This window comes from Channa argus, chromosome 5 (genome assembly GCF_033026475.1).
Source record: "Channa argus isolate prfri chromosome 5, Channa argus male v1.0, whole genome shotgun sequence".
Lineage (NCBI taxonomy): Eukaryota > Metazoa > Chordata > Actinopteri > Anabantiformes > Channidae > Channa > Channa argus.
Genome location: NC_090201.1, coordinates 23,186,773 through 23,210,647, shown reverse-complemented (window position 1 = coordinate 23,210,647; position 23,875 = coordinate 23,186,773). Strand labels below are relative to the sequence as shown.

General features: G+C 39.4%; 2 protein-coding genes across 5 annotated transcripts; one reads left to right on the top strand and one right to left on the bottom strand.

Moving 5' to 3' along the window:
- Nucleotides 1-3,801: 3,801 nt before the first annotated feature.
- atrip (ATR interacting protein) lies at nucleotides 3,802-16,137 on the top strand. 4 transcript variants are annotated; one of them, XM_067504605.1, is made up of 18 exons: nucleotides 3,802-3,869; nucleotides 5,347-5,621; nucleotides 6,784-6,866; nucleotides 7,077-7,247; nucleotides 7,330-7,442; nucleotides 7,699-7,835; nucleotides 7,915-8,004; nucleotides 8,541-8,646; nucleotides 9,363-9,521; nucleotides 9,889-10,153; nucleotides 10,442-10,492; nucleotides 10,784-10,962; nucleotides 12,696-12,832; nucleotides 13,042-13,133; nucleotides 13,518-13,604; nucleotides 13,703-13,781; nucleotides 14,173-14,394; nucleotides 15,370-16,137. In XM_067504605.1, exons 2-18 carry the CDS (start codon nucleotides 5,354-5,356, stop codon nucleotides 15,441-15,443), a joined length of 2,313 nt encoding a protein of 770 aa, XP_067360706.1. In that variant the 5' UTR covers nucleotides 3,802-3,869; nucleotides 5,347-5,353; the 3' UTR covers nucleotides 15,444-16,137. The 4 variants fall into 4 exon arrangements, with proteins under 4 accessions (XP_067360706.1, XP_067360705.1, XP_067360707.1 ...); XM_067504604.1 differs by lacking the exon at nucleotides 3,802-3,869 and adding an exon at nucleotides 3,876-4,051; XM_067504606.1 differs by lacking the exon at nucleotides 3,802-3,869 and adding an exon at nucleotides 3,876-4,112 and having other exon boundaries at nucleotides 7,918-8,004.
- A 550-nt stretch (nucleotides 16,138-16,687) lies between these two features.
- trib3 (tribbles pseudokinase 3) lies at nucleotides 16,688-23,484 on the bottom strand. Its single transcript, XM_067504608.1, has 4 exons — nucleotides 23,350-23,484; nucleotides 20,319-20,597; nucleotides 19,637-19,929; nucleotides 16,688-18,998 (listed from the first exon to the last, which is right to left on the bottom strand). The coding sequence occupies exons 2-4, from the start codon at nucleotides 20,595-20,597 to the stop codon at nucleotides 18,509-18,511; spliced, it is 1,062 nt and encodes a 353-aa protein (XP_067360709.1). The 5' UTR covers nucleotides 23,350-23,484; the 3' UTR covers nucleotides 16,688-18,508.
- Nucleotides 23,485-23,875: the final 391 nt, after the last annotated feature.

Sequence of the window (23,875 nt, the reverse complement as noted above, 5' to 3'; positions counted from 1 at the left end):
TCTAAAGTCTAAAATTTAGGAAAATCTCCAATAACCTAATTTGACCTTATTAATAATAATAAAAATACTAAATTAAGAGCCTTACAATGGCAGGGACCAGAGGACAGTCATACATGTTCTAGTATTGGGGAGCTTTAGGAAAAATGCTGTTTATTTCAGATAAATTGTTTTCAAGCCTCAAGTTTTGCATAAGTTGACTCTACACTGGATATGGTGAACAAAGAAGAAATGAATGGAGCTGCAGTTTACAATTTACATATTGTCAGAAGATATTGTTTTTGAATTAAGCAAAGCATCATTATAGCTGTTGATATTTTGAAACACAGAAATTGAAACACAACTGAAAATGTGTTGTTCATTTTATTGTGTAATGTAAAATGTTGTACACTTTACTAGTATGGAATGGTTCATAAATATGCTTTACATATCACTGCAAAGTGATGAAATTGTTTTCTTGGCATTAAATATTAAGGTATGATATTGTGTGGCATGTGGCTTTGTTAGTCACCAAATGTTTTCAGCTTTCTTGCCATCTTTTGGGTGGCCACCTGAAAAGGTTTGGAACTTTGGAGAGGTGTTGTGTGATGTGTTTTAATAGTGATGTATTGCTTAATGGAGCAGCACTGTGGTTAGCGCTGGTAACTTTGCATGTTCATCCCATGCTCGCATGGGTTTTTCTCTGGGCATTCCAGGGTTTCTTCTCACAATCCGAAGACATGCAGTTTGATGTACTGGAGACTATTGCTTTTAGGTGTGACGGTGCTGTCTGTCTGCGTAAGCACTGAGATAGACTGTAGACCTGTGCAGGGTGTACCTCGTCTTTTGCCCAGTGACCCTGTGAACCCTAACAGGATAAACACTTTAGATAATGAATGGATGGTTTCGCTAACAGGAAGAAACCCAAGATTCAACTTCATGTCCTGTCTTTCAATGCCTGTGCACTGAATTACACATACAACAAACATTAGCTGGTTAAAGTGATTTGGAAATGTATAAAATATATGTACAAAAGCATGAACAGTAATCAGTCCTTGTTGTGTCATTTTAACTCATTGGTGTATCTGTTTTCATCTTCTCATTTTTACTTTAACACCTGCTGCCAAAAATTACACCTACATGCAGTTCATTGTGTACATTTCCTGTCATGTAAGATTGAAGCAATTATGAAGAGTATTATAAAAGAAAACCACACCTGAATGTCTTTAACTAGATGAAGCCAGCAATATTGCATGTCTGAAAAGAGCTGTAGTAAATTGCATGCTGTGCAGTACCGGAATCGAAAGCAATACATTATTTTAACACAGCAGCTGTTAATACTTGATTGATGGGTATTTTTGCATTATTCTATTATTACTTATGCTTAAGGAAAAATTTTCAGTACTATACTTCTAGAGTTTCACAAACATCAGAAATGACCATGGACATCCATAAAACCTTAAAGTGAACATGGCTCGTTCTGTGATTGGACAGTGGTGTGGCTTGCAGTACAAAGTCTCCAGAGAGAACCTTGCAGGAGAGAGAAGTCAAAGATGTTTCATGGAGGACAAAATCAGAAAAGAGTAATTTGTGCCAAAGCTGCTGTCTCTCCTCTGCTCTGCAGTTACAAATACATATATGTTGGCTTCATTTATTCTGATTCACTCAGTGACCTGCTTTGACTGTTTGGTTGTTATGGTAACCAGCTCGCCTGCCAAAGGTGTGTATGTGTGTACTGCTTTGTTAATTTATCCTTTTTAAAGATGTAAAGAGCTAAATCTGTGCCCAGCAGACCTGCCTTGGTGCAGAGTACTGGTGATACTATGGCAGTGCAGATGTGTCCTGATGATGACGATTATGATAGGTTCATCTGGATGCCTGTCGCTGAGCTCTGCCATTTCTGTGCTGAAGTATGGGGGCGGAAAGAGAGAGAGAGAGAGAGGGAGAGAAAGTGCATGTGTCAGAGCTCCACACACACACTGTTGAGCCTCAGCTGCGACACACAGACCTGTCTGTGTCTAAAAATGGAAAGCACAGTTGCTGTTGCTGAGAAGCCACAAGAAGCTTCTATATGAGGGGAGTGTACAGGATTCATAGAACACCCACCAGCATTTGACATAAGAAGAGAATAAAAACTGGCAGCTATTGTCAAATTATGTCCTAACATAACATGGCAGGTGTTACGGTAAAAAGTGCAATTTAATATTTTCCCCCGACTTTTGAAATTTATGTTTGATTTCCTGGCAACATTATATATTGTGATTTAGTTGTTTGAACCAGATACCAATCAAATACTGATCAGTTCATAGAGGTAATCAAATATATGTGTACACCAGTAGAAGGCAAGACTTAAGGGGAGCAAGGGAGAAATAAATGTGCATTCTAGAGGCAATAAACCATAGGGTAAGTATTTTTTTAAAAAGTTTTGGAGATACTGGGTACAGTAGAGGAAAACAATCTGGAGTTCGGATCAAATTGAGTTAAAAGCCATTTTCTTAAGAAGCAAAAATGTCCACATGCATTGTTAACTAATATCATATTGTTAATTAGTTAGTGTAAATGTACAATGAAATTTTATGAATTTTAATAAATAATGAACATCACTTTCTCTGAGATAGAATAGAAGCTTTTATTGTCTTCGTTGTGTCCATATACAGAGTACAGCAAAATTTGAGATTTGATTTTAACCCATCCCCCTGGGGGGAGCAGTGGGCAGCTACGGGTGGCGCCCAGGGAGCTTGTGCTGAGTGTCTTACTTAAGGACACACCCGGTGCGTGGGCTAGGATTTGATCATAGAGATTTCCCCATCCCAGCCTGATTTTATTTGGGTAGACAAAAAAGAGTGGAGTAGAAGTGATGGTTGTTACTGAGCCTTTGGGGCTCCCTCGTTGTCCTTTTTTAATACTACAGTCCCATTTTGTTCTGAGGAAGAACAATGTCACATAAGTGCTGTGGTGTGACTCACTCATGTAAAAAAAAAAGTAAAACACAATAATGGCGCTCTAAGCTTTGACAAGAAATCTGAACATTTTCATCATTGCCCAAAATTAAGAATTTTGTTTGATTAAATTTGTAGATTTTTATCTGATGTGCAAGATTGTGAAATCTTGACACTTTCTCCCCTCAAACAGTTCTTCAGTTTATGGACAACCAGCAGCTCATGAGAGGCACAGCGAGACACATTTGTATTTGGTGCTGTGACCACTTTGGTCAGTCTAAATTCTCCTGCACATATATGGAACTGTTAAATCGTACACCTTACAAACCTAGACTCATTTGATTCATTTTAAGAAATGACTTAAATGACTAAAATGTTAAAAGTGTTCTTTTATTTTGGTTTTTAGTTAAAGATAACTTAAACGGCTCTTAAATGCCTTTTACAATGCCAATTACAAAAATTATTTAAATTACAAATGTATTTTTACGAGGTTTGTTGCACAACTTGTAATGTGGTGGACCGAGGTCATTATGATCGCTGGGTGTGATCTTCAGCCAGGCTGCACCACATCCATCAATCTGCAATGTACGTTTTCGTGACACCTTTTAATCGTGGCCAGAATAAATATTATTCCGTGCCACAAAGATGTTGTAGCTGATCATTGGATGTAGTAGTAACTCATTAATTACTAGCAAATCGCAAACGCACGTCTGTGTAGATACTGACTGGCTCTGTGCCTGGACGCTTTAGGATGAGAGTACAGTTTGTATGATATTGTCTATTATTATTAATATTATTATTATTTTATCTTTCGCGTTAGGCAGTCTGTCTCTAACAGGGACCCGTACAATTGTGCGCAGGACTTTCGGAAAGCGCACTATGATTGGTCGGTTTGTCAGAGCGGTGCTGTGATTGGTCAGATTCTCAGCGACACTGGAGCGGGCTCAATTTCCTGTAAATGTTGCCTCTATTCTGTTTAGCTGAATGTTTGCCGCTTTATCGACTTGTGTTAGCGTTTAATTCAATGTTGAGGCCCCGCATGAAGGACCGCTGTTTTTCATGAAGTGTGACCTGACTTCAAATACTGTCGAGACGGAGTGAGCTGTGTTAGCTTAGCGGGCTAACTTTGCAGCCCGGTAATTGTTGTTTATCTAATAGCTAATAGTATCAGGATTTACAGCAGCACCTGGAGACAAGGTACCGGGAGACCTGGAGAAACTTTACTGAGCAAGTGTTGATGTTTTTGCATTTGCTTATTTTAAAAAGTTTGGGTTTTAGCAAGAAAACACCGGTTGTTTCAGACACTTTGGCCTCGACAGATACGAACCACAGCGGTATTTAAGACGTGAGCCTTGCTGCTATCAGTCAGTCAGCAGCAGTTGGTTGTCTGAAGAATGGGCCAAATATTTCGCGCATGGGTCAAACAGAATAGCAGAAATGCGTAAGGAGCTGTAATAAGCTGTTCTTATAGACGAGTCAGAGAAAACTCTAAACATATGAAGTGGAAACTATCTGTGAAGAATATAACATTACAGGCCTACAGTATTTTTGTGTTAGTCAAATACATTCTCATCGAGTTTAGAGTGTATGCCAACAAATGTTTATGTATATTCAGCTTTTTTTTTGTTTCCTTGTTCATTATTTGTCAAAATCAGTGTAATACTTGTCAAATAACAATTAAGTGCTTTTCTAATCTCTACTGATGGAGTCAGTATATATAAAATTGATATACACCGGTTAATGTGTGCTTATTGTGACAGGCTAAATGTTGTTGAAGAGATTTTATCACCCTTTTCATATTATACAGTCAGTGGAAATTGATGTTTATGAAAGCTCTGTAGAAATCATAGTACTGAAGAGGCTAGATACATCAAGACTAAACGTTAAAAAGTTCTTTGGATTGTGGTCATGATGCAAATGGGAACACATGCTGTCTTTTAGAAACAAAGTTCTTTTTCATCACCTACTGGTTCAGTGATAGTGATAGGCCTGTCACAAGCATTGTTTCCTGCATTGATAATCACTGATCAGTCATAATCTTTTTTTCTGCCACTAGTTATAAAGTCATGAAAAATATAAATTTATTCAAATTGGCTTGAGAACTGATGAACTTATCAGAATTTGCATGGTGAAAAGGAGTCATTTAGATCCCAGCTTAAAATGATCACCAAAGTCATTTTATTCTTAAAATAAGTTAAGGTAAATTGCTTTGTTATTCATTATTCATACAAAGTGTAAAGCCACTAGGTGTTCAGTTGGAGGGTTAGTCATGTGGGACAATGCCACAATGGGCCAATAATTGGGCCAATTATTATAATAATTAGCAAGCACGTTTTTTTTAAAGTGCTTCATAAAAACAAAACATTATGCTGCACCTGCAGCGTCAGAGGTGTCAGCGGTTTTATCAGGCTTTCACTTTCCTCTTTCTCAGTCACAGCATGAACTGCCCCCCCACCAAGCGCCTTAGAGGCCTAAACCACGAAGTAACGACTGCAGTGGCCTTTGATGACCCTTTTGGAGACGATGAAGACTTTACCCAAGATGACTTTGATGAGATCGATATCATTGCCTCACAAGCCATAACTTCCTCTGCTGGGCAAAGCAAACCTTTGAGCAGGGCCACCACAAATCAGAGCAGAGAGAACGCGCTTGTGTTCAACAGCAGCAACAGAGGGAATTCTGGGACACATGGCAGAGAGCCTCTCAGTGAGTTACAGCAGAACTGAACATTAATGTAATTTTTCCATCATTTAAATATATTTAAAAGACCAATCCCGATGGATTCAGATATATAATTCCACAAAAAGTGTTTATATCGTGTGATCACTGTCCTGCAAATCATGAACAATTTTTTTACGTTCTGTTCCTCCAGGCAGCCAATGATTTGACTTTATTTATGCAATTAATGAAGACAGACCACAACAACAGAAAATTATTTATTCCTCCACTGGCAAACAACGTATCAAGGCAGTGATTTAACAGTCAGTGTGAAAACATAAGTATCTGTCCAGAGTCCAAAAAATTGTAACTGTGAATTCCATTTAATTTAATTCTGTTACATTTCTGCTTTATCACATTAGGAAAAGTACAACATTTTGGCTGTCTGTCTGGTACAGAGAGTCTGTTTCTCTGAATGTGACCAAGAGCCAATTTGGGTTTGAAATCTGCTAAATCTAATAGACACCGATAACACTGTTGTGTCCTTTGGGAAGTATAATTCACAAGCACAGACTGTCTTGTAAACCTTAAAGTAGAATGAAAAGGATAGATTTGCATGACAGCATTTTTGTTAATTCTTGAATAAAGCTTAATGATATTCTCTTTAAAACAAATGTGATGAATAACATTCTTGGCCACAAATGCAAATTCCCCAAATAATTGTGAATATTGCTGTTCAGTTGCACCAGTGTAAAGTCATTACAGGCTTTACAGGAGCTTATTCAAGATGTGAGAGAAACAAACCCATGAAAATTCACACCTAAATCAAGTTGTAGACTCGTCTGTTGAAGTTGTAAATGTTTCACCTTGAATAAGAAATTTGTGAGTAATTCATAAGTAGGAGGCGACGTTGCAAAAAAAAGAGACACTAAGTACATGGTGTGTAAATTTGTTTGTGCATTTAGTTTTTTCTTGATTGTTTGTTTTGTTTTTTCAAATATGACCTTGCTTGCTATGCTTGTCTTTTTTTTTCCGTCAATGCAATATCTCAGGAAATACATTGAATCTAGTACAAAGAAATCACTGGAACTCATTAGAATACGAGACTAGACAGACAAGCATGTAAACTACAACTGGAGGAGACATACAAACGAGATGAGCTTTAGCTGAACATGCTGTTAAAGCTCTGTTACATGTGTTGTGTGTTTAGGTAGCAGACAGCAGCCGTTTGGGTCAGACAGAGATGACTCCTATAGCCTGCTGGAGGCCCAGCATGCAGAGTTGAAGAGAAAGGTGAGACTTGTTCTGTTTCTCACTTTATAAATTGAATAGAGAAAACAACAATTGCAAATAACACAGGAAAATTAGTACTGTGACCAAAACTACAGAAATAATTACATTACATTTTGCATGTTGCATTAGCATACATTATACATACAAACCAGATTTTTAACATTAGTACTTAACACTTCTTGATAAGTGTTGATGTGTGTATGTCATTAGCTGAAGGAGGTAGAAGATGAGATTCTGTTGAAGAATGGGGAGATCCGCGTCCTGAGAGATTCTCTGAAAACCGCTCAGCAGGAGAAAGAGGCTCAGAAAAAAAACCAAATCATGGTAGAGACTCAGAGACAGAAAGAGCAAAGTGACAGGGAGAAAGAACTCAACAAAAAGGTGAGGAGCTAAAGAATCCACAACCAAATACAGTTTTACGGAAGGATCTGCACGATAACACGATAATTACATGTCTGTGCAGGTTCAGTCTCTACAGTCTGAGCTGCAGTTTAAAGAAGCGGAAATGAATGAGATGAAAACCAAGCTGCTTAGTGCAGACAAAAATAAGACAGCCTCTCCACTCCCTCGACACAGGTAAGCCATGACTCGTATTACTGGTCACAGATGTGATCTTCAGTTAAATGTTTTTATGGTATTTTTCGGTCCAATCTCTACTCAACATATTCTGCATTTGGGAACTTTATACAAACTGAACGCCATTTGATTGCATTTATTGTTTTGTATGTATTTGTGTTTGGTATTTAACACTTTTGTGAGTTAGTTTTAGAGTGAACCAAACAGTATTTACACTAATATGAGAGGCTGCTCTCTTTTTTGTTCTTGCATTTAGTCCTAAAGTGAGCGCACAGTTGCATCATGGGAGTGGCAGCAGCTCCTCCTCTCCAACAGGAAATGGCTTCATCACCAAGGAGACATTTGGAGCTCAGATCCTGTCCAGAATGACACCGGTAAAGACACGAAAAAACAGTAAGTCACACGTTAAACGTAGTGCTACAGTCACTTTGAGCTCCCCTGAGTTTTGACCTGTGTTCGTGTTTGTGTTCAGCAGATACAGGGACGCCGAGATCTGGTGATAGGCAAGAAGTGTCTCGCCCAGACCCCTTCTTGTCTGTCAGACCTACTCACACACACCATGGTTGGTCTTTAGTGTTGCTTCAACTTGAATGTTTCTAAAATATAAACCAGTTAGCCAAACAATTTATATATTGTCTGCCTATTTATACATTAAACAATGTATTCATTTGTCACAGTGTAAGTATAAAGTAGTAACATTAACAATGTAAAATTTGGTATTTTAGCTGACAATTAAAAGTAAAGTAATACTGCTTGCTGCAAAGTCTAAGTTGTCCTAGTCTGTGAACATGCCCAAAGTACTATCTATGCATGTACTAGTTGATGTTACTCCCATTAGTGATACATAGGGACTGAATCTAGATGAAGTTGAACACATGTAGAATAAATATGTGTCAACAGTGTTACAGTTGCTATGGAAAGATTCAAAGAGATAATAAACCTCTCAGAACTGTGTTTGTACATAATTTAATTTGGTGGACCACATTAAATGGTCATTTTTAGAACTCAAACTAGGGACTCCGTCGGGACGACATGGCACCTGCTGCTCTGGTTTTCATCTCTCACCAGCTTCATGTTTGTATTTGTGTTGTATTCCAGGGAGTGTTCTGCTGGGGTTGTTGCTCCAGCAGCCTCTGTCTCCCAGCAGCCTCGGCCTGTCCCACCTACTGTCTATGAGTCTGACGGACTTCCACCTGACATCCAGGTAAACGCATGCTATAACCATGGCAATGTGGTTGGTAATAGTGTAAAATGTATAATACAGATTTGTAGTGTTTAGGTGAAAGGTGTTACAAGTGGTAACTTAACACAGAAACAGACAGTGATTCAATGTGTGGGCGCATAAATCTGTGTTAAAAGGCATCATCTACACCCTTTTATTAATAGCACAGAGGGGCCCATGAGCTAGCCATCTAAAATCCAACTGTTTCAGTGTGACGGCATAGTTGCCAAGAGCGGTGTATGGTCATTTATGGTGTTTGAAGGTCGACCTGGTTTAACTAAGTAGAGTAAACTTTATGCAGTTTGTTTAAACATAAAAGATCCCTGAGTTTTTTTCTAAAGCCTACACACCTGCATTTAAGGTCTAAATCACTGTGTCAAAATTTCAGGACAATTATAAAATTTTAGATTTCTGATTAAATGGTACGATCATGTCAGCACCCATTATCTTACATAGTTCGTCAACTGTCAGAAAAAAAAATTATCCAAGAACTTTATTAAAATCCCTAATTTCTCTTCAACATCGGTAAAACACAAATTTTACTTTAACTTTGACAGCTGCCACTAACAGTAATTTTAATAACATTGCCAACTGTTTGGTTTCATCACTACTACTAGTACTCACTGCTCAACTGAATTGGAACAAGAGACTATAACGTGTTGTTGTTTTCTGTGTTTTGTCGTTTTTCGTGTGTTTAGTGGCCTGTCAGCAGGTTTTCTGCTTCATTCGGATGCTGCACCTAGTCTCAGTGGTGGTGGGGGCAAAGCAGCTCTGAGCCCTGTCCAGAGTCTGGCTGTAACAGGACTGAACCTGCTGAGTCAGAGCCGAACAGCAGCTGCAGCGATCAACAAAAACAGGTAGACTGGCAGTACAAAGTACTAGAGGTGCTCTGCTGAATCTTTACAAAGTATCTGTTGGCCAGTAAAGAATCCAGGACACAAATGTAGTTGAAGCTGGACAGTCCTGTGGACTGCAGAGCTCTCTTGTGGCCAAATTACATCAGAGCAGCACTGAACTGACTACATGACAAAAAACATTATAAGGTTGTGTTAACGAGGTAAATTAGAAATGTGAGGATTTTTGAACAGGAATTATGGTAAACAACTGCTGAAGCAAGTTAACGAACAGTGAACGTTAATGACTGGTTACCTTGTTTGGGGCAACTTCTTTATGTTTTCTTGTTATTTTTTAAAAATATATTCTTTCCATTTATGATTTGTGTAGTTCATGTCCCGGAGCCGTCCTCCTCCTCCCTCTGTTAGACCTTCACCTGTCTCGACTGAGTCAGGCTTTCGACTCGCTCCGCTCCACCTCTGCTGGCAGCAGGGGTTCAGGCTCTTCAACTGTCAGCTCGCTCCCAGCAGGTTGTGATGCTTCTACAGCTGGATTGAGAAGACTCGAGGAGACTGACTTGACTGGGTTCAGTGTGGAAGACACTGGTTTGGCTGCTCTGAGGCTCCTCCAGCTTCTGCTGGCCCACAGTGATGAGGTAATGACACCACAGTCACCATATAGACACCTAAAAAAATATCAGAGGAACAATTATTGAACTTTTATAATTACAACACTGCAGTTTCCCCACTATTGTGTAAGTGTTCTTATTTTGTCCATCTAAAAGCCCAAAACTATGAAAATATTAAGTAACTACAATTATGTATTTTGTTTTCTACTAGCATCAACTAAAGTTTTATTTGAAGGAATTGTTCAAGTGTTTGTGCACAGTTTACAGCAGTAGTGATCATCGTCTGTATTTTCTGAACTTTCACCTGTTGCCCAGGTGGTGGAAGTTGTCTTGTCAGGCGAGAGTCAGAGAAGACTTTCACACAAGGTAAACACAGACACACACACACACTGATGGATCACTCACACACTTCTCTAATTGCATATAACTGAATAAACGTTTTCTCTTTATCCTAATTAGAGATGATAACATATGTCTCTCATCACATGAAAGTTCCCATGATGTAATATGAACTTTTGTGAGATTAAACCACAGATTTCTTGGATTTTCATAAAATCATAATGTGCCTAAATTTTGTCATTTCCTGGACTGAGCTTCTTTACTTTCCACTAAAGAACAATATATCAGTGAAATCTGTCTCCCTCTGTTTGGTTGTAGACTGAGTGCTCTGGCATAGGTGTTGGCTTGTGCTCCCAGAATTCCCTCCTGCAATCGGTGTTGCAGCTGTGTGAAGCAGGGCTTGGCATCAGCAGCTCACAGAGGGAGGAGATCATTCTGAACGCCTTGAAAATGCTGTGCCTTCTAATTAGGAGGGCAACACAAACACACACTAACAGGTAAAGAGAGAGACACACACAATATGTTTTCATGTGTATTAGTATCCTGGTTTTGAAGAAGTGCTCAGTTAGAAGTTAGAAACTATCAAACTACACCTTTTGCAGGCTTGTGAACTTTCTTTTTGGTTCAGAAGAACATAGTGGTCAGAAATCAAGACATGCCTGCAGACAAAAACCTAGATGTTTCCATGTATACAGGAATAAGAATAACCATGTTTCTGTCGCTCTATTTAAATGCCTTTATCGGAAAAAAAGGCAGAGTTGAGGTCAAAGTATCTTTTTATAATTTTGTGGTGACCTCATTTAAATGGAAATATGAGAGGTCCCTGCTATCGAATCATATTTGAAAACTGATTTTTGCAAATAAAAGCACAATTGTTTAATTAAATACAGAAAATGTATTGTATAGCTATACTCAGTTTATAAACAGGACTATAATTTTGTTTCAGAACTGTCTTGAAACTAACAACATGGCCAAAATTAGCTGTAACACAAATTCTGCTTATGGTTAACTCGGCAATCATTAAATCTGAAAAGAACCATTTTGAATATGTCAGATCAAGAATGAAAAATACAATTTCTTTTTCATTCCTGAGTTGAGTTCAGCACATTTTGGCACATTGTGTGCCGAAAATGAAATCTCTGATTCACACTAGCAGTGCAAGCCTTGAAAAATATTTCAGTGTAGTGTATTTTTTAAAATCTAATTTATTATTTACTGTGCATTTGGAAACAATGGGGTTTTAGTGTTGGTCAAGACACTGTTTGCAAGTTCAGTGGTTTTTAGTCCAAAAATGTTTTGAAAATGTTTATTTTGCAGCCTTTTCTAAATTGTGATTGTGATTTCTTCTCCATACACATTTAAACTGTATTTTAATGGTTTATTTATACCCTGAAATTACATTAAATATACATGTATGTTGGTTTCTATAATAGAGAAAATGCTAGCATAATGCGTTCCATAGCCCCTTATCATAACCTTAAATATCACAACTAAATAGGCCTATAAATATAACTAACTATAACCTATAAGTGGCTGAGCAGGGTTTGTATGCTTGTTGAAGACTTTCCTGCTTAGTGTCTGTGGTTACCTGCAGGTATTTATTGCCACTGCTGTGATGCAACATAGTGTAGAAGTACGTGATGTTTCTAGAAGCTATGTGCTGATTAGTTGAGGTAAAAAGAACAGGTCACACTGCCCAGAGAAGAAAGAACCTGATGAGTAAAGGCACAGCTCAATCAGTTCTGAACATGTAGTCTGTACAGTATCATCCGTGTTACAATAAATGACCACTTCAGCTCGATCTACGTCACATACTTCAGTTATGAGGCGGAGATCACAGCAGATGTTGCACCAAAAACTTTAACTTACTCTTTTTCGGTTAGAGGTTTTTTTCAGTGCTTCCCCCTAAAATAATATACTTAGAACAATGAAACAAACAAGCAAAGGTGGGTGCATTGACCACGGGTACATCATACTGTACATTACTGTATAAATATTTAATTTATATTTTACTTTTTAGCTACATCATTGTTGAATCATCATCATATTTTAAACTAAATTTTTATGTTATAGTAGAAGCATATCATTTAACAATATTGTCATCTGTATTACTGCTAAAATAGTGTCAAATATTGTATAATAATACATCATCCCACCCCTTTAGGCTAATAATGTATTAATCTACAGTAGGCTCACTGCTGGTCCCATCTGTCTTCTCCTTTTTTCTTAGGCTGCAGTGTGTGTTGCAGATGGTGTGTGTGCATTTGTCAGCAGACAGCAGGTTGCAGACAGTTTCTGAGTGTGTGTCAATCCTCTCATCGATGTCTGACCACCAGACACTGACTCAGCAGCTCCGCTCTCAGCATGGTGAGGCTTTGTGGATCGTTACTGTAATGACTTTCAGTGATGCCTGCATACTGTATGTTCAGTTACTATTCTATGTTTGTTTGTTTTTTTGTCTTGTCTTGTACTTAAGAAATATTACTTGAAATTTTACAGTCGATGCTCCACAGGCTTTAGATGAACAGACAAATTCACCGCCACTGAACATAAGTCATGTTTCTTATTTTCTCTAGACCCATGTGTTTTCCAGAAGTTGTTCAAGTTCATCAGAACCAGACCAGATAACCAGGCAACAAACACAGAATGGATTTTGCTGGACCTGCAGGTCTCTCATGCACACACACACACACACACACACACACACACACACACACACACACACACACACACCGCAGAGACATTCTGGGTTCTACAAAAAGATACAGATGAGTAACCAAACTCATCCCGCTGAAAAAAGTTGTATCTATTTCAACATTTGCTGGAAGTAGGAGGAGGCTTTTTTAAAAACACATTTACAGTCCATGTGGAAAGTATTATCCCCTCTTTAATTTGCATACTTTGTGTGGTACCATTATTTTAAATGGGTAATACATTTTTTGCCCATCTATAATAATAAAGGTTATAATAGAAAGCTTTGCAAATGTATTAAAAATAAGAAACCCCTAATATTTGAGTATTACAATGCTTCTGTTTTATTTTTGTGTTTCAGGTGGTTCGTTTGTTGAGCAGACAAATGACTCAGGCTGCAGAAAGCTGGACCAACAACTTGCAAAGAAGCTGTCACTGTTACAATGAGGTAAGTCTCTCTGACTCTCTGCATCCATCTCTTTATACAGTGACATTAAAATTAGTGTTGCTTTTTTTTTTACGCCCTTCTTCTGTCTCCTCTCTCAGTTGGTTCAGACGGTAGTAATTGTTTTCCATCGCCAGTGGTTGGAACTCCGAGGTTCTCAGGAGCCGACAGATTCAGTAGGTCAGTTGCATGTCAGGTCTAAACCAGTGGCCTGGAAATGTTCACTATACTGTACCTAACTAGGAATTCACACAGAGTTATAATGTATTTGGCTGTGGTTGGCCTCTGGTAAAGCTCCAGTTGTGTTGTGCTGAGCATGTGATTTTTGCCCTGACTGGACAGTGGTTGTCTGGCTACCTGCCACCACTCGACACTAGCAATGATTCAAAATAATTATTAATAGTTGTATAATACCTTCTCACAAGCTTACGTAGTGTGTTAAACACAGTGTTAATAATCAGGAAACCACAACCATCACAACGCTGTATGTGTGAACACCCAGTGAAACACTCAGTAATATCTGTGTAAATCAACAGTCTCCTTTGCTAAATACTTTCTGATGACTCCTCAGAGCTGAACCCACCTCCGTCACAGTGCTCAGCCCCTGTGTTGCCTTGGTGGTGTGGCCCCGCCGCATCTCTGCTCAGAGAGTGTCTGCTACTGCTGCACTGGCTGCTGCTGCATCATGGCAGCTTCTCAGAGAGCTGCAGGCCACTGCTGCACATGTACGACCAGGTGATCCCTGCTGTGCGTGACACACTGAAGAAGATCCCCGAGCTGAGCGAGAGCGAGGGTACACACACACACACACACACGCACACGCACACACACACACGCACACAGTGGCTTCAAAGGGTACTCTGACCTAATTGTGTTGTGAACTTAATTTAGCCCATAGCAACAGTGAAAACATTATCTCACTACTTAAACAATGATGAGTTCTCTAGTGGGGAATAGGGATATCACAATACCAGAATGTTGGTATTCTGTAATCCACAAATCCACAATTGCCAATACTAATTTCAATACCACAGCTATGAACAGTGTAATAAATGTATTGTAGCATGAACTTTGTAATTTAATTCCATCTACAAAAGTGCAATGGTGCACTCAAGTGATAAAACCGCATTACTGATATTGAAAACAAAACAGTATTGTGTTCAGATGTGTTACAGATTCTTACCTCTTACTTCATACGGACAATGTTTGTCTACAGACAGCAGTTTTGTATTGAAGCCTTTTTGGAGAGTATGCACATCCACAACACAATGATTGATTTGAATTGTCATCAGTTTAAATCATGTAATTAATGTTAGTTAGCAACTGTCCTGTATCTGCTGAAATCAGTAGAAGTCAAACTTCCACTAGATGAAGACGATTTGGGGTAAATTGTGTTCAGAATGTAATTATGAAACAAACGTCAGCATGTTCCTTTATCTTTGACTGTACAGCGACTGGTTGCACTGCAGGGACATCTGCACTATGAAAGCCCCAAACTTAAACTTTTTCCTTCCCATCATATTCCATCCAATCTCAGCCATTTTATTATGTTAATATTGTGGTTGGACACGAAGACTTACAGTTCTAGAATCCATGAGTGACATTATAAACACCTAGTTTACTTACTTATATATATTTACTTAAAATAATAACTTACATTTTACACTGATCTAGAATGTTTAGGTGTCTACATGCTTCTGGCCATAATTTACATCACTCAGAACTCTGAAGTAAACAAAGCCACTTTTTTCCACTTCCTGTCTCTCAGAGCTGGCGTTGGAAGAACTTTGCCGCTCAGAGGGCGATGACACTGATGACATGGACACTGATACTGGCTCCTGATTGGCTGCTGCCACTAACCAGGAACAGATTTGCCGCTCAGAGGGTGATGACACTGATGACATGGACACTGATACTGACTCCTGATTGGCTGCTTCCACTGACCATGAACAGATTTGCCGCTCTGACAGATGATGACACTGATGACATGGACACTGATACTGACTCCTGATTGGCTGCTTCCACTGACCATGAACAGATTTGCCGCTCTGACAGATGATGACACTGATGACATGGACACTGATACTGGCTCCTGATTGGCTGCTGCCACTGACCATGAACAGACACGACAGACAGCTTACTGGCTGGTGATCGGGATTTTAAGACTACGATTACACAGAACTGAGACTGTTTTCTGTCAAACATGAATGAAGTGGATGTTTTAATGAATGACAGTCACAAGATTTAATCTGCCATCAGATTCAGCAATAAATATGAAGGTGAGAAAATCTGCTGCCCTCAGACTTAATGTTCATCTACTAAAAAGTATATTCTTTCTTTTCTTCAGCTTTTCTTCTCCTAGTCGGGGCTCCTACTTTTTAATTTTAGGTTTATCAGTCACGAGTACCTGTACCCACATCCATTCTTTCAATACATTACGACATCTTAACACTTTTTTCTGCGTTTTAACATAATTTAAATAACATTTACCTAAACAAAAATAAATAAAAATTCATGAGGCATTTTGATGCCACCACGTTTAGTGTTACTGCTTAATGTGTCCTTTTAAAAACTGCACAAGAAGAAGAAGCTTTAGCAGCTGCTGCTTTCTACCTAAAATGTTCATTCTGGGAATGAGCTGCTGCTTTTTGATTGACCCCATATGAAGTGACACGTTGTCACTTTAGTTTTAGTATTTAAAAAAGTAATTTCCCGGAGTGGGAGCCGTTTAAGACATTGCATTTCATTTTGTTCTGCAGGTGTGTGATAAGCTACCTGTAATGTCTTTCTGGAGGATTTGGTTACACCAAAACATAAGGGCACATGCAGCAATGTAGCAGGTTACAGCAATGTATCCAGCCCTTCTTACAATCAAAGAGGGGGGTCTCCAGATTTAAGCAGTCATGAACTAGGGATGCAAACTGTGTATTGCAGCTTGTTCTCTGTGGGATGTGGTAAATTACTATACAGCATAAGTACAGATTCTCACCAATGTTTTGCAAACCACTGCAATGAAACTTGAGAACAAGCAGGAAATATTACCAATAATAAAACACCAGAATCAAACAAAAAACCTGTTCATGAGCTGAGCATTTTATGAAAACTTTTTATTTCTAAACTTGGGCTGATTTTACAGTAGATGGGTTTAAGGCGTCCTATTGGCTGCTGAAGGTCTGCTGGGTAGAAATTAGCCAACTTTAGTCAAGGGGAACAAGATCAGTGTCAGGATCATTTTCTTATTGAGATTCAAGACATGGTGCGTATATTACATCCTCAATTACACTGTTACAGAACAAATCATGTCGCGTGATCTTTAATGAACTTTTCTGTAATTTTGGCATGATGGTAATTGTGTCTTATTGTTACAGTTATGAACATGTTTGTCATAGGGAAATTCGATGCATAAGAAGAAAATTCTTTCAAGATGCATCATACGGGTAAATTGCTTAGTCAAGATAAATGTTGTGAGCACTGCAAAAACAGTTAGTTGGAAATGAGTACCTCCGTGCCGTAACAGTGAAACAGTGGTCATTAGAAAAAGATAGGTATGTCAAAGTTAGGCTGAAGCTGAATTTTAATTTGTCAATTCTCCGATCGTTGATCCTTCCCTTTCAATCAGAGCGGGAGAGATGGGAAAGGTAATTGCTGAAAAACAGAGGCTGTGCTCCACTTTTAGCTCCAACTTTTAAAACCACCAGTTCCTTGAGTTGTAATCATGTGTGTTAAAGTCGACCAATGAAATAGTCCTTGCAGGTTCTCGGTGTGTATACCAGCAGCAGATCAGAAAACAGTTAGTCAAATAGGCCGATGCTTGTCCCCACATGGCAGAGCTGAAACAGACTTCGACTTCTACAGGCTACTTTATATGAAAGCCCTACACATTTGTTTGTTTTTTCCACCCACTCTCTTTCTGCACGTGTTTAGGAGAGAAACTATTTTCTCCAAGAGATACCTACTTTACTTTGGAATATCATGTTCCTCTAATTAAGGAAACCAGAGTTCAGCATCGGCTTTACTTTTTTTATAAATTACAGAGACTCACTTTAAAGGATAATGCTGCCATCGTTTCATATTTTTCTGTCAAGAACTCCTTAGAAAAAGACCAACTTTGCGTCACTCAGTACTTTCTAAATTCTCTAAAGTGAAAATATATTATAGGTTAAAGAAGCTCAGAAATGTACTTCAACAGCTTTGTACTGTGGTTTCATTAAATGTTGACTCAAAAAGGAGCATTGATATAATATTAGTAGTTCATGAGTAGCAGTGGGGCTCTCATTGTAAGGCGGATAAGGCCAGATGCTGGCCCTTGGAGAAATCCTCATGTGATTTATAAAGGGATTTAATCCCAGATTGCATCAAAATCACTGCCACAAAACAGCAAAGAAGAACAAGATGCATCAGGGCTTCGGTACACGGACAACACTTGTGAGTCACATCAATTTGTTAGTTTTGGTCTTTTAATGGGTTTGTCCCAGTTTAACACTATGTTGTAACTGATCAATTCAATTTCAAATAATTTGCTTTCTGAGTTGACGAGGAGCCCCTGAACACACCATCGGTTCTGGTTTGTGTCTGGTACTGGTGGTACTGGTGGAGCTGGTGACTGTGTGAGGAATCCTCTGTGGTGCAAAAGATTTGTGGAAGACGAGAAGTAGGTTCGGATGTCAATGTGAAGTCCCCTTCAACGGTCAGGGGCCCCTCTAGGAAGATGAGGCTTGAATTGAGATACAGCTACAGCAAGAAGAAGGCACCTGGGTGTCAAGTAATCCAGGATCAGGCTGTTTCATGTTAACCGAACCAAACAGGTGACATGTGAAAGCACAATTAGTGTTAAAGTTAGTGTGAAGCACAGGGTAAATTTAAAAAGTCCTCAGAATTATGGAAGTACTAGCATGTGTGTGTGTGTGTTAGTGTTTTTCTGTCCACGTTGGGACCACTTGGTCAGCATCCTCGTCTTTATTCTGTGATGTCACATGTGAGCTCTGATGCATCTTGTTCATGTTGGGATGTGGCAGGCAGGGATTCGTCAGCCACGGGTGCATCAGCAGCTCAGATGCCTCTAGTCTCTCCGCAGGTGTTTTCCTCAACATGCAACCAATCAGACACTTCGCCTGCGCTGACAGCCAATCTGGCAGGCTGAAGGTCCCACGGCGGATCTTGGTGAACAGCGCGGTGGGCTGCGTATCCTGGAATGGGTATCGTCCAATCAACATGGTGTACAAAGACACGCCCAGGCTCCAGATGTCTGCAGCACGGCCCGAGTAAGACCTGTTCCCATTGGTCAATAGCTCAGGGCCAACGTAGGCTGGACAGCCGTGTCTGTCTGTTAGAGAGTCATCGTGGTGGTTACCGTGCAGGAGGACGCAGTCGTCAAGGCCCAGCAGAGCAAGACGAGTCCTACGGATGAAGAAAAATGGATTTTAGTCTGAAATATCAGCAATTTCTGCAGTGGTATCTGTAGTATTGTTCCTTATCACCAGTACTACAGGGGGTATTGTAATAGCATTGTAGTGGCATTTAACTGACTAATAACACTGATTATACTGCTTATACTAATTATACTGCTCATACTACTGGGTAAGTGTAAAAGGATCACACTTGTAAACAAAATAGAGGTGTTTAGCATCTTTAGCATTTACTATTTGCAGTGGTTGTGCTTGCACCATTTTTGCAGTATCATCAGTATGTTATGCAGTATTGATAGAATTTAGATCAGTATCAGAAATATTTCTATCATTTATTCTTGGGTGTTTTTGTAGGATGTGGTAGCATTACTTATTATATGGGTTTTTTATGTAGATTTATATGTGAGTATAGGTATGTGTAGTACTTTTTAAACATATTAGTACCTGTCTTTAAATGTATGTCGGTGTAGAATGTAGTATCAGTGCTATCTGCATCTACTAGTGAAGACAACATCCAAAGCTTCCGAGTCTGTAGTATTGCTTCAGTAGCCTTAATATCATTGTATCTAAAAGTTGATGCAGTATTAGTAGTATAAGTATTCTCTTTGTGTCAGCACCTGTGTTTCTCACCTGTATCTGTCGGTGAAGACGAACCTGCGGAGCTTCAGGTCTCTCAGGACGACTCCGTGGCGATGGCAGTGCTCCACAGCATTCAGCATCTGAGCGAACAGATGACTCGCCTCCTCCTCACCCAGACGCTTCCTGCTGCGCACATATGCGTGCATATCGCCGTGGTGACCAGGCAGGAAGACATACACGCTTTCCTGGCCAATCACAACATCCTGCAGGCCACAGATGTTGTCATGATGACCGATCCGGTCGTAGACAGCCAGCCGCTCCAGGTAACCTCGCAGAGGGAGCACCTGTAACCATGGCAACCAGAAGTTAGGATAACATGGTAACTGCTGCCATGAATTACAATATTATGATTTTTTTTTTCTTTTGCAATATTATTATAGTACTAGCAGTTGTATTGACTGTATGATCAGTACCAATGCTAATATCAGTATTTCTGGCAGTATCAAGTATTTTCAGCCATGTTTACTAGGTTGGGATTTTTTTTCTGATCTGTACATTCTGCAGTCAGGTTACTAAGTACTAGCAGCATATGTCTGTACTAAGAGTGCTTGTTTGAATTCAGAGTGTTAGAATTTTTAACCGTATCAACAATATTGATAATAATATCAGCATTAGTGTTTTCAGCGATGTCTGTAGTATTGTTAGAAGTACTCTTTGCGTGTATGCGTGTTACCTGGCAGGTGTACTGCTGCTCTGTGTGTGCATGCACAGCCCTATAGATCTCCTCTCCTTCGCGGCGTTCAAACAGGAAATATGGTCCCACTCTGGATGGTGATTGGCTCTGGCTGGACTTGGGGGTGGGGCTTTTGGGCCTGAGGCATGGTGACAGGCCAGTCGATTGAAGGGGTGGGGCCAGGCGGGCTCGTTTATATTTTGCTAAATTGTCCTGAGGTTCGTCCAACAGCCTCTTCAGACATAGTTGAGACCTGGCGCTAACTTCTCCCATGCTCATCTGTGATTGGAGGAAAGAAGTGACATCATCTGGTTAATTAATATCAGCTCCACATCCACTAAGAAGCAGCTGGACGCAGTGTTTAAAACCATATATGATGTTGATGCAGGACCCAGTTGATGATTTATTGCCTGGTTTATTAAGATAAACTTGTTCTTTTCAGTATCTGTTTTTGAGAAGAAACTGACTATGGATCATAGGAAACACTGTGACTCTATTAATGGTCTGGTCCTGTTAAATGAAGGTAGTGAATCCTCAGGACCACCGCATGCAGCCACACTGTTTATGTCAGTGAAGCTTCTAGTAGGAACTCGTGATAGGTCACAGATTACAACAGGTAAAACTCAGAATTTTATTTCTGCACTGCAACGCCCTCTGGTGGCGTCACCACAGCTGAGCCACCTCCCTACACCAACCAAAGTAAAATTTTTATATACATAAATAAACGTTATATTAATATCTGACCGTGTTCGCTGTCTCTGCAGCTCACATGTTACATTGTTAACGTGTCTATAGGCTTCATGATGCAACTTTCTGTAAGCTGGCAGGCGCTTTCAGATCGTTGCATCAGAGCACAACAGTTTATAGTTTAAACAGGCTTTAAATACGGTCAACACCTACCACACACACACAGACACACACAAACGTTTTATTTAAAAAGTTTTTCAGAGTGTGTGTGTGTGTGTGTGTGTGTGGAAAACTGCTGTTGGCCAACACTGCTTTCACTTTGGTGAAACAACCTGAGTCACAGTGTTGCCACGGCAACGTCATCCTCCAACACACACACACAGTGAATCAGTGCTGTGTGATGTGTCATTGCTTCAGCTCTATAAATGATTTCTCCATCACTTTCAGAAACCGAGGTTTCACAATCACGTCAGTTAAGAATAAACTTGTCGACTAAAACGACTACTGTTGATTTGGTTTCTGTGAATCTGTGCCCCTTCTCTCTCTCTCTTCACCATTTCTTTCATTTGACTTTCTGTAAAATTGAAGCATGTTCCTTGGGTTTGTTTAGGACAAATCGACATCCACTACAGCAGCTGCTGCTAGAAATCCAAACTCTTATGACTTTACTTGTCTGAATTCTTTTTCCTTTCCTTAATATTCAGCAATACTGCCATCCAGTCGTTTTTAAGCTCTTTAGCTGCAACCTTAGCTACATACTATGCTTACAGTCTGAGGCCACCGTGGACTTCTGGGTAATTTGTGTTTATTAAAGGTAGTTAAAACCACAAGTCTGAATAAATAAAATCCAAAGTACTGTTGAGTAAGGATTTGCTCAACTAGGGTTTTAAATATTTATAGTTGTTACAAATTCAATTGAGGTTTAGAATTAGAGATATTTACATCAGGAGCTCAGAACAGGAAGTGCCTCACTGTTCTTACTTCAGCTCTATGCAATTTTCTAAACTCTGCTGACCTCTGTTTTTGTTTCATTTGTTTTTTTTTTCCTCTCTTGCTACAGACTTTGACAACAGCCTTAAACTCAGCGGTGCTGAAAGTTTCACTTGACCTCAGATGAGCAGTCAGGTGCCCTCTCTCCGTCCTACAAGTCCACACTGAAACTAAGACTAAATGTGATTCTGGTCTCTCAGCTTTAGATTTCCAACCTCTGTCCTTTCCTACACCTTTTCAAGCTCAACATAAAACTCAAAGGCTGCAACTTAACAATTATTTTAATTCTCAAAACTTTTCAGACTTTTTGTCTCCATTAATAAATGACTAGTTTGACTTATGCAAAGTTAACTAAATACAGAGAAATGTGAACCCCAGTCACCCATCATCCAGAGGGACATCTTCAGATGTTTTTGTTTGGTCAGCAGTCCAAATCACAAAAATGTTCGATTTATTTTCATCAAGAAAAACAGCTAGTATTCTTGCTTTCTATATATATAAATAAGTATATGACATTTTTGCTAAAACTAATTGATTACAATTTTTTTTTAATTTTTCTGTTATTTTATTATCAGTCGCACTGTTTAAATAAATTACAACCTGAAATTGAAGATACTTCAGGTATTTGTTCTGTGCTACTAACCCTGTCACTACACAGTACAGTCCACCACTAAGCTCTACTGAGAGCTGCACTCTAATTGACTGTACTACCTGCTCCCAGTCCCAGTGGGTTTAATTATGTATTGAACTTGAGTAATTCTGATGTATTTTTACTTGACTACTTTGAGTTTCTGCACCTTTCTAACTACATTTTAAAGATGAATGTACTTTTTAATACCTTGAAAAGAGTGTAAGTGCTGTAGAGTAAAGTGAAAGTAATCCAGTTTACAACATGGTGACGAACGTATGTATGTATTGCTGATAGTGACTTTACAAGTAGTGGAAATAACGCAGTACACTTACTCAGGTACTTGCATATTTTCTTCCTATGCATATTTTTAGTTCTACTCCATTACAATTTGGTCCTTTTTACACCACTGCATTTATCTCACAGCTTTAGTCAATGTGCAGATGTAGATTCTTACTACACCTCACTTACAGTATTTTCTTCCTGGACTAAAGCACTTAGCAGTATGTGAAGTAGTTCACGTGTGCGCATCAGCTCAGTGTTCGCCAGCTGATGCTTACACATCACCATCAGTGGTGATGATGCAATTATCTATCATCGTACATGACAAGTACTTGTGGTACTTGACGTAGTGTATATTGGGTTTTTTAACTCAACGTTTCCTGTGTAAACCCTTTGCTTTGTGTTTCCGCAGTCTACTTCTGATGTCAGGTTTAGTTTTCTCACCTTGTCGTTTTCGCGCAGACCACTTCCAGCTCTTGCGGTACAGGAAACCAGTGGACTCGGTGGAAACTCCGTGGAGTTGGTCTGGGGGCTGGTGTCTGTCCGTGCGTGCGTGGAGCAGAAGGCGGTGAAGACATAAAAACTAAAGGCTTTTTTAATATCTTTTTTTTTTTTGAAGTTGGACTCGGATGGAAACAGCAGCTCTGATAATGGAAGGACCGGAGATGATGACGTCTTTGTCTCCTTATTGTTGCTTCGGTTGCGCAACGTGTCGTCAGTCGCTCAGCTGTTGAGTTTCTTCTTCAGTCTAAATGTACAAGAGTCTGAACATTCGCACAACAAGCAAAAACTGCTGAGTAAAAAATAAAACAAACCTTTTTTTTTTTTAAATATCCGGACCTGAAGCGAACAAAGCCGAATCAAACCGATTCCTCTTTGTTTCGTCCTCCCGATTGCAAATAAAAAAAAACAATATCCGTGTCTCGGTTTGGTTTAAATCCAGTATGGACCTCAGGACCCTGTTCTCCTC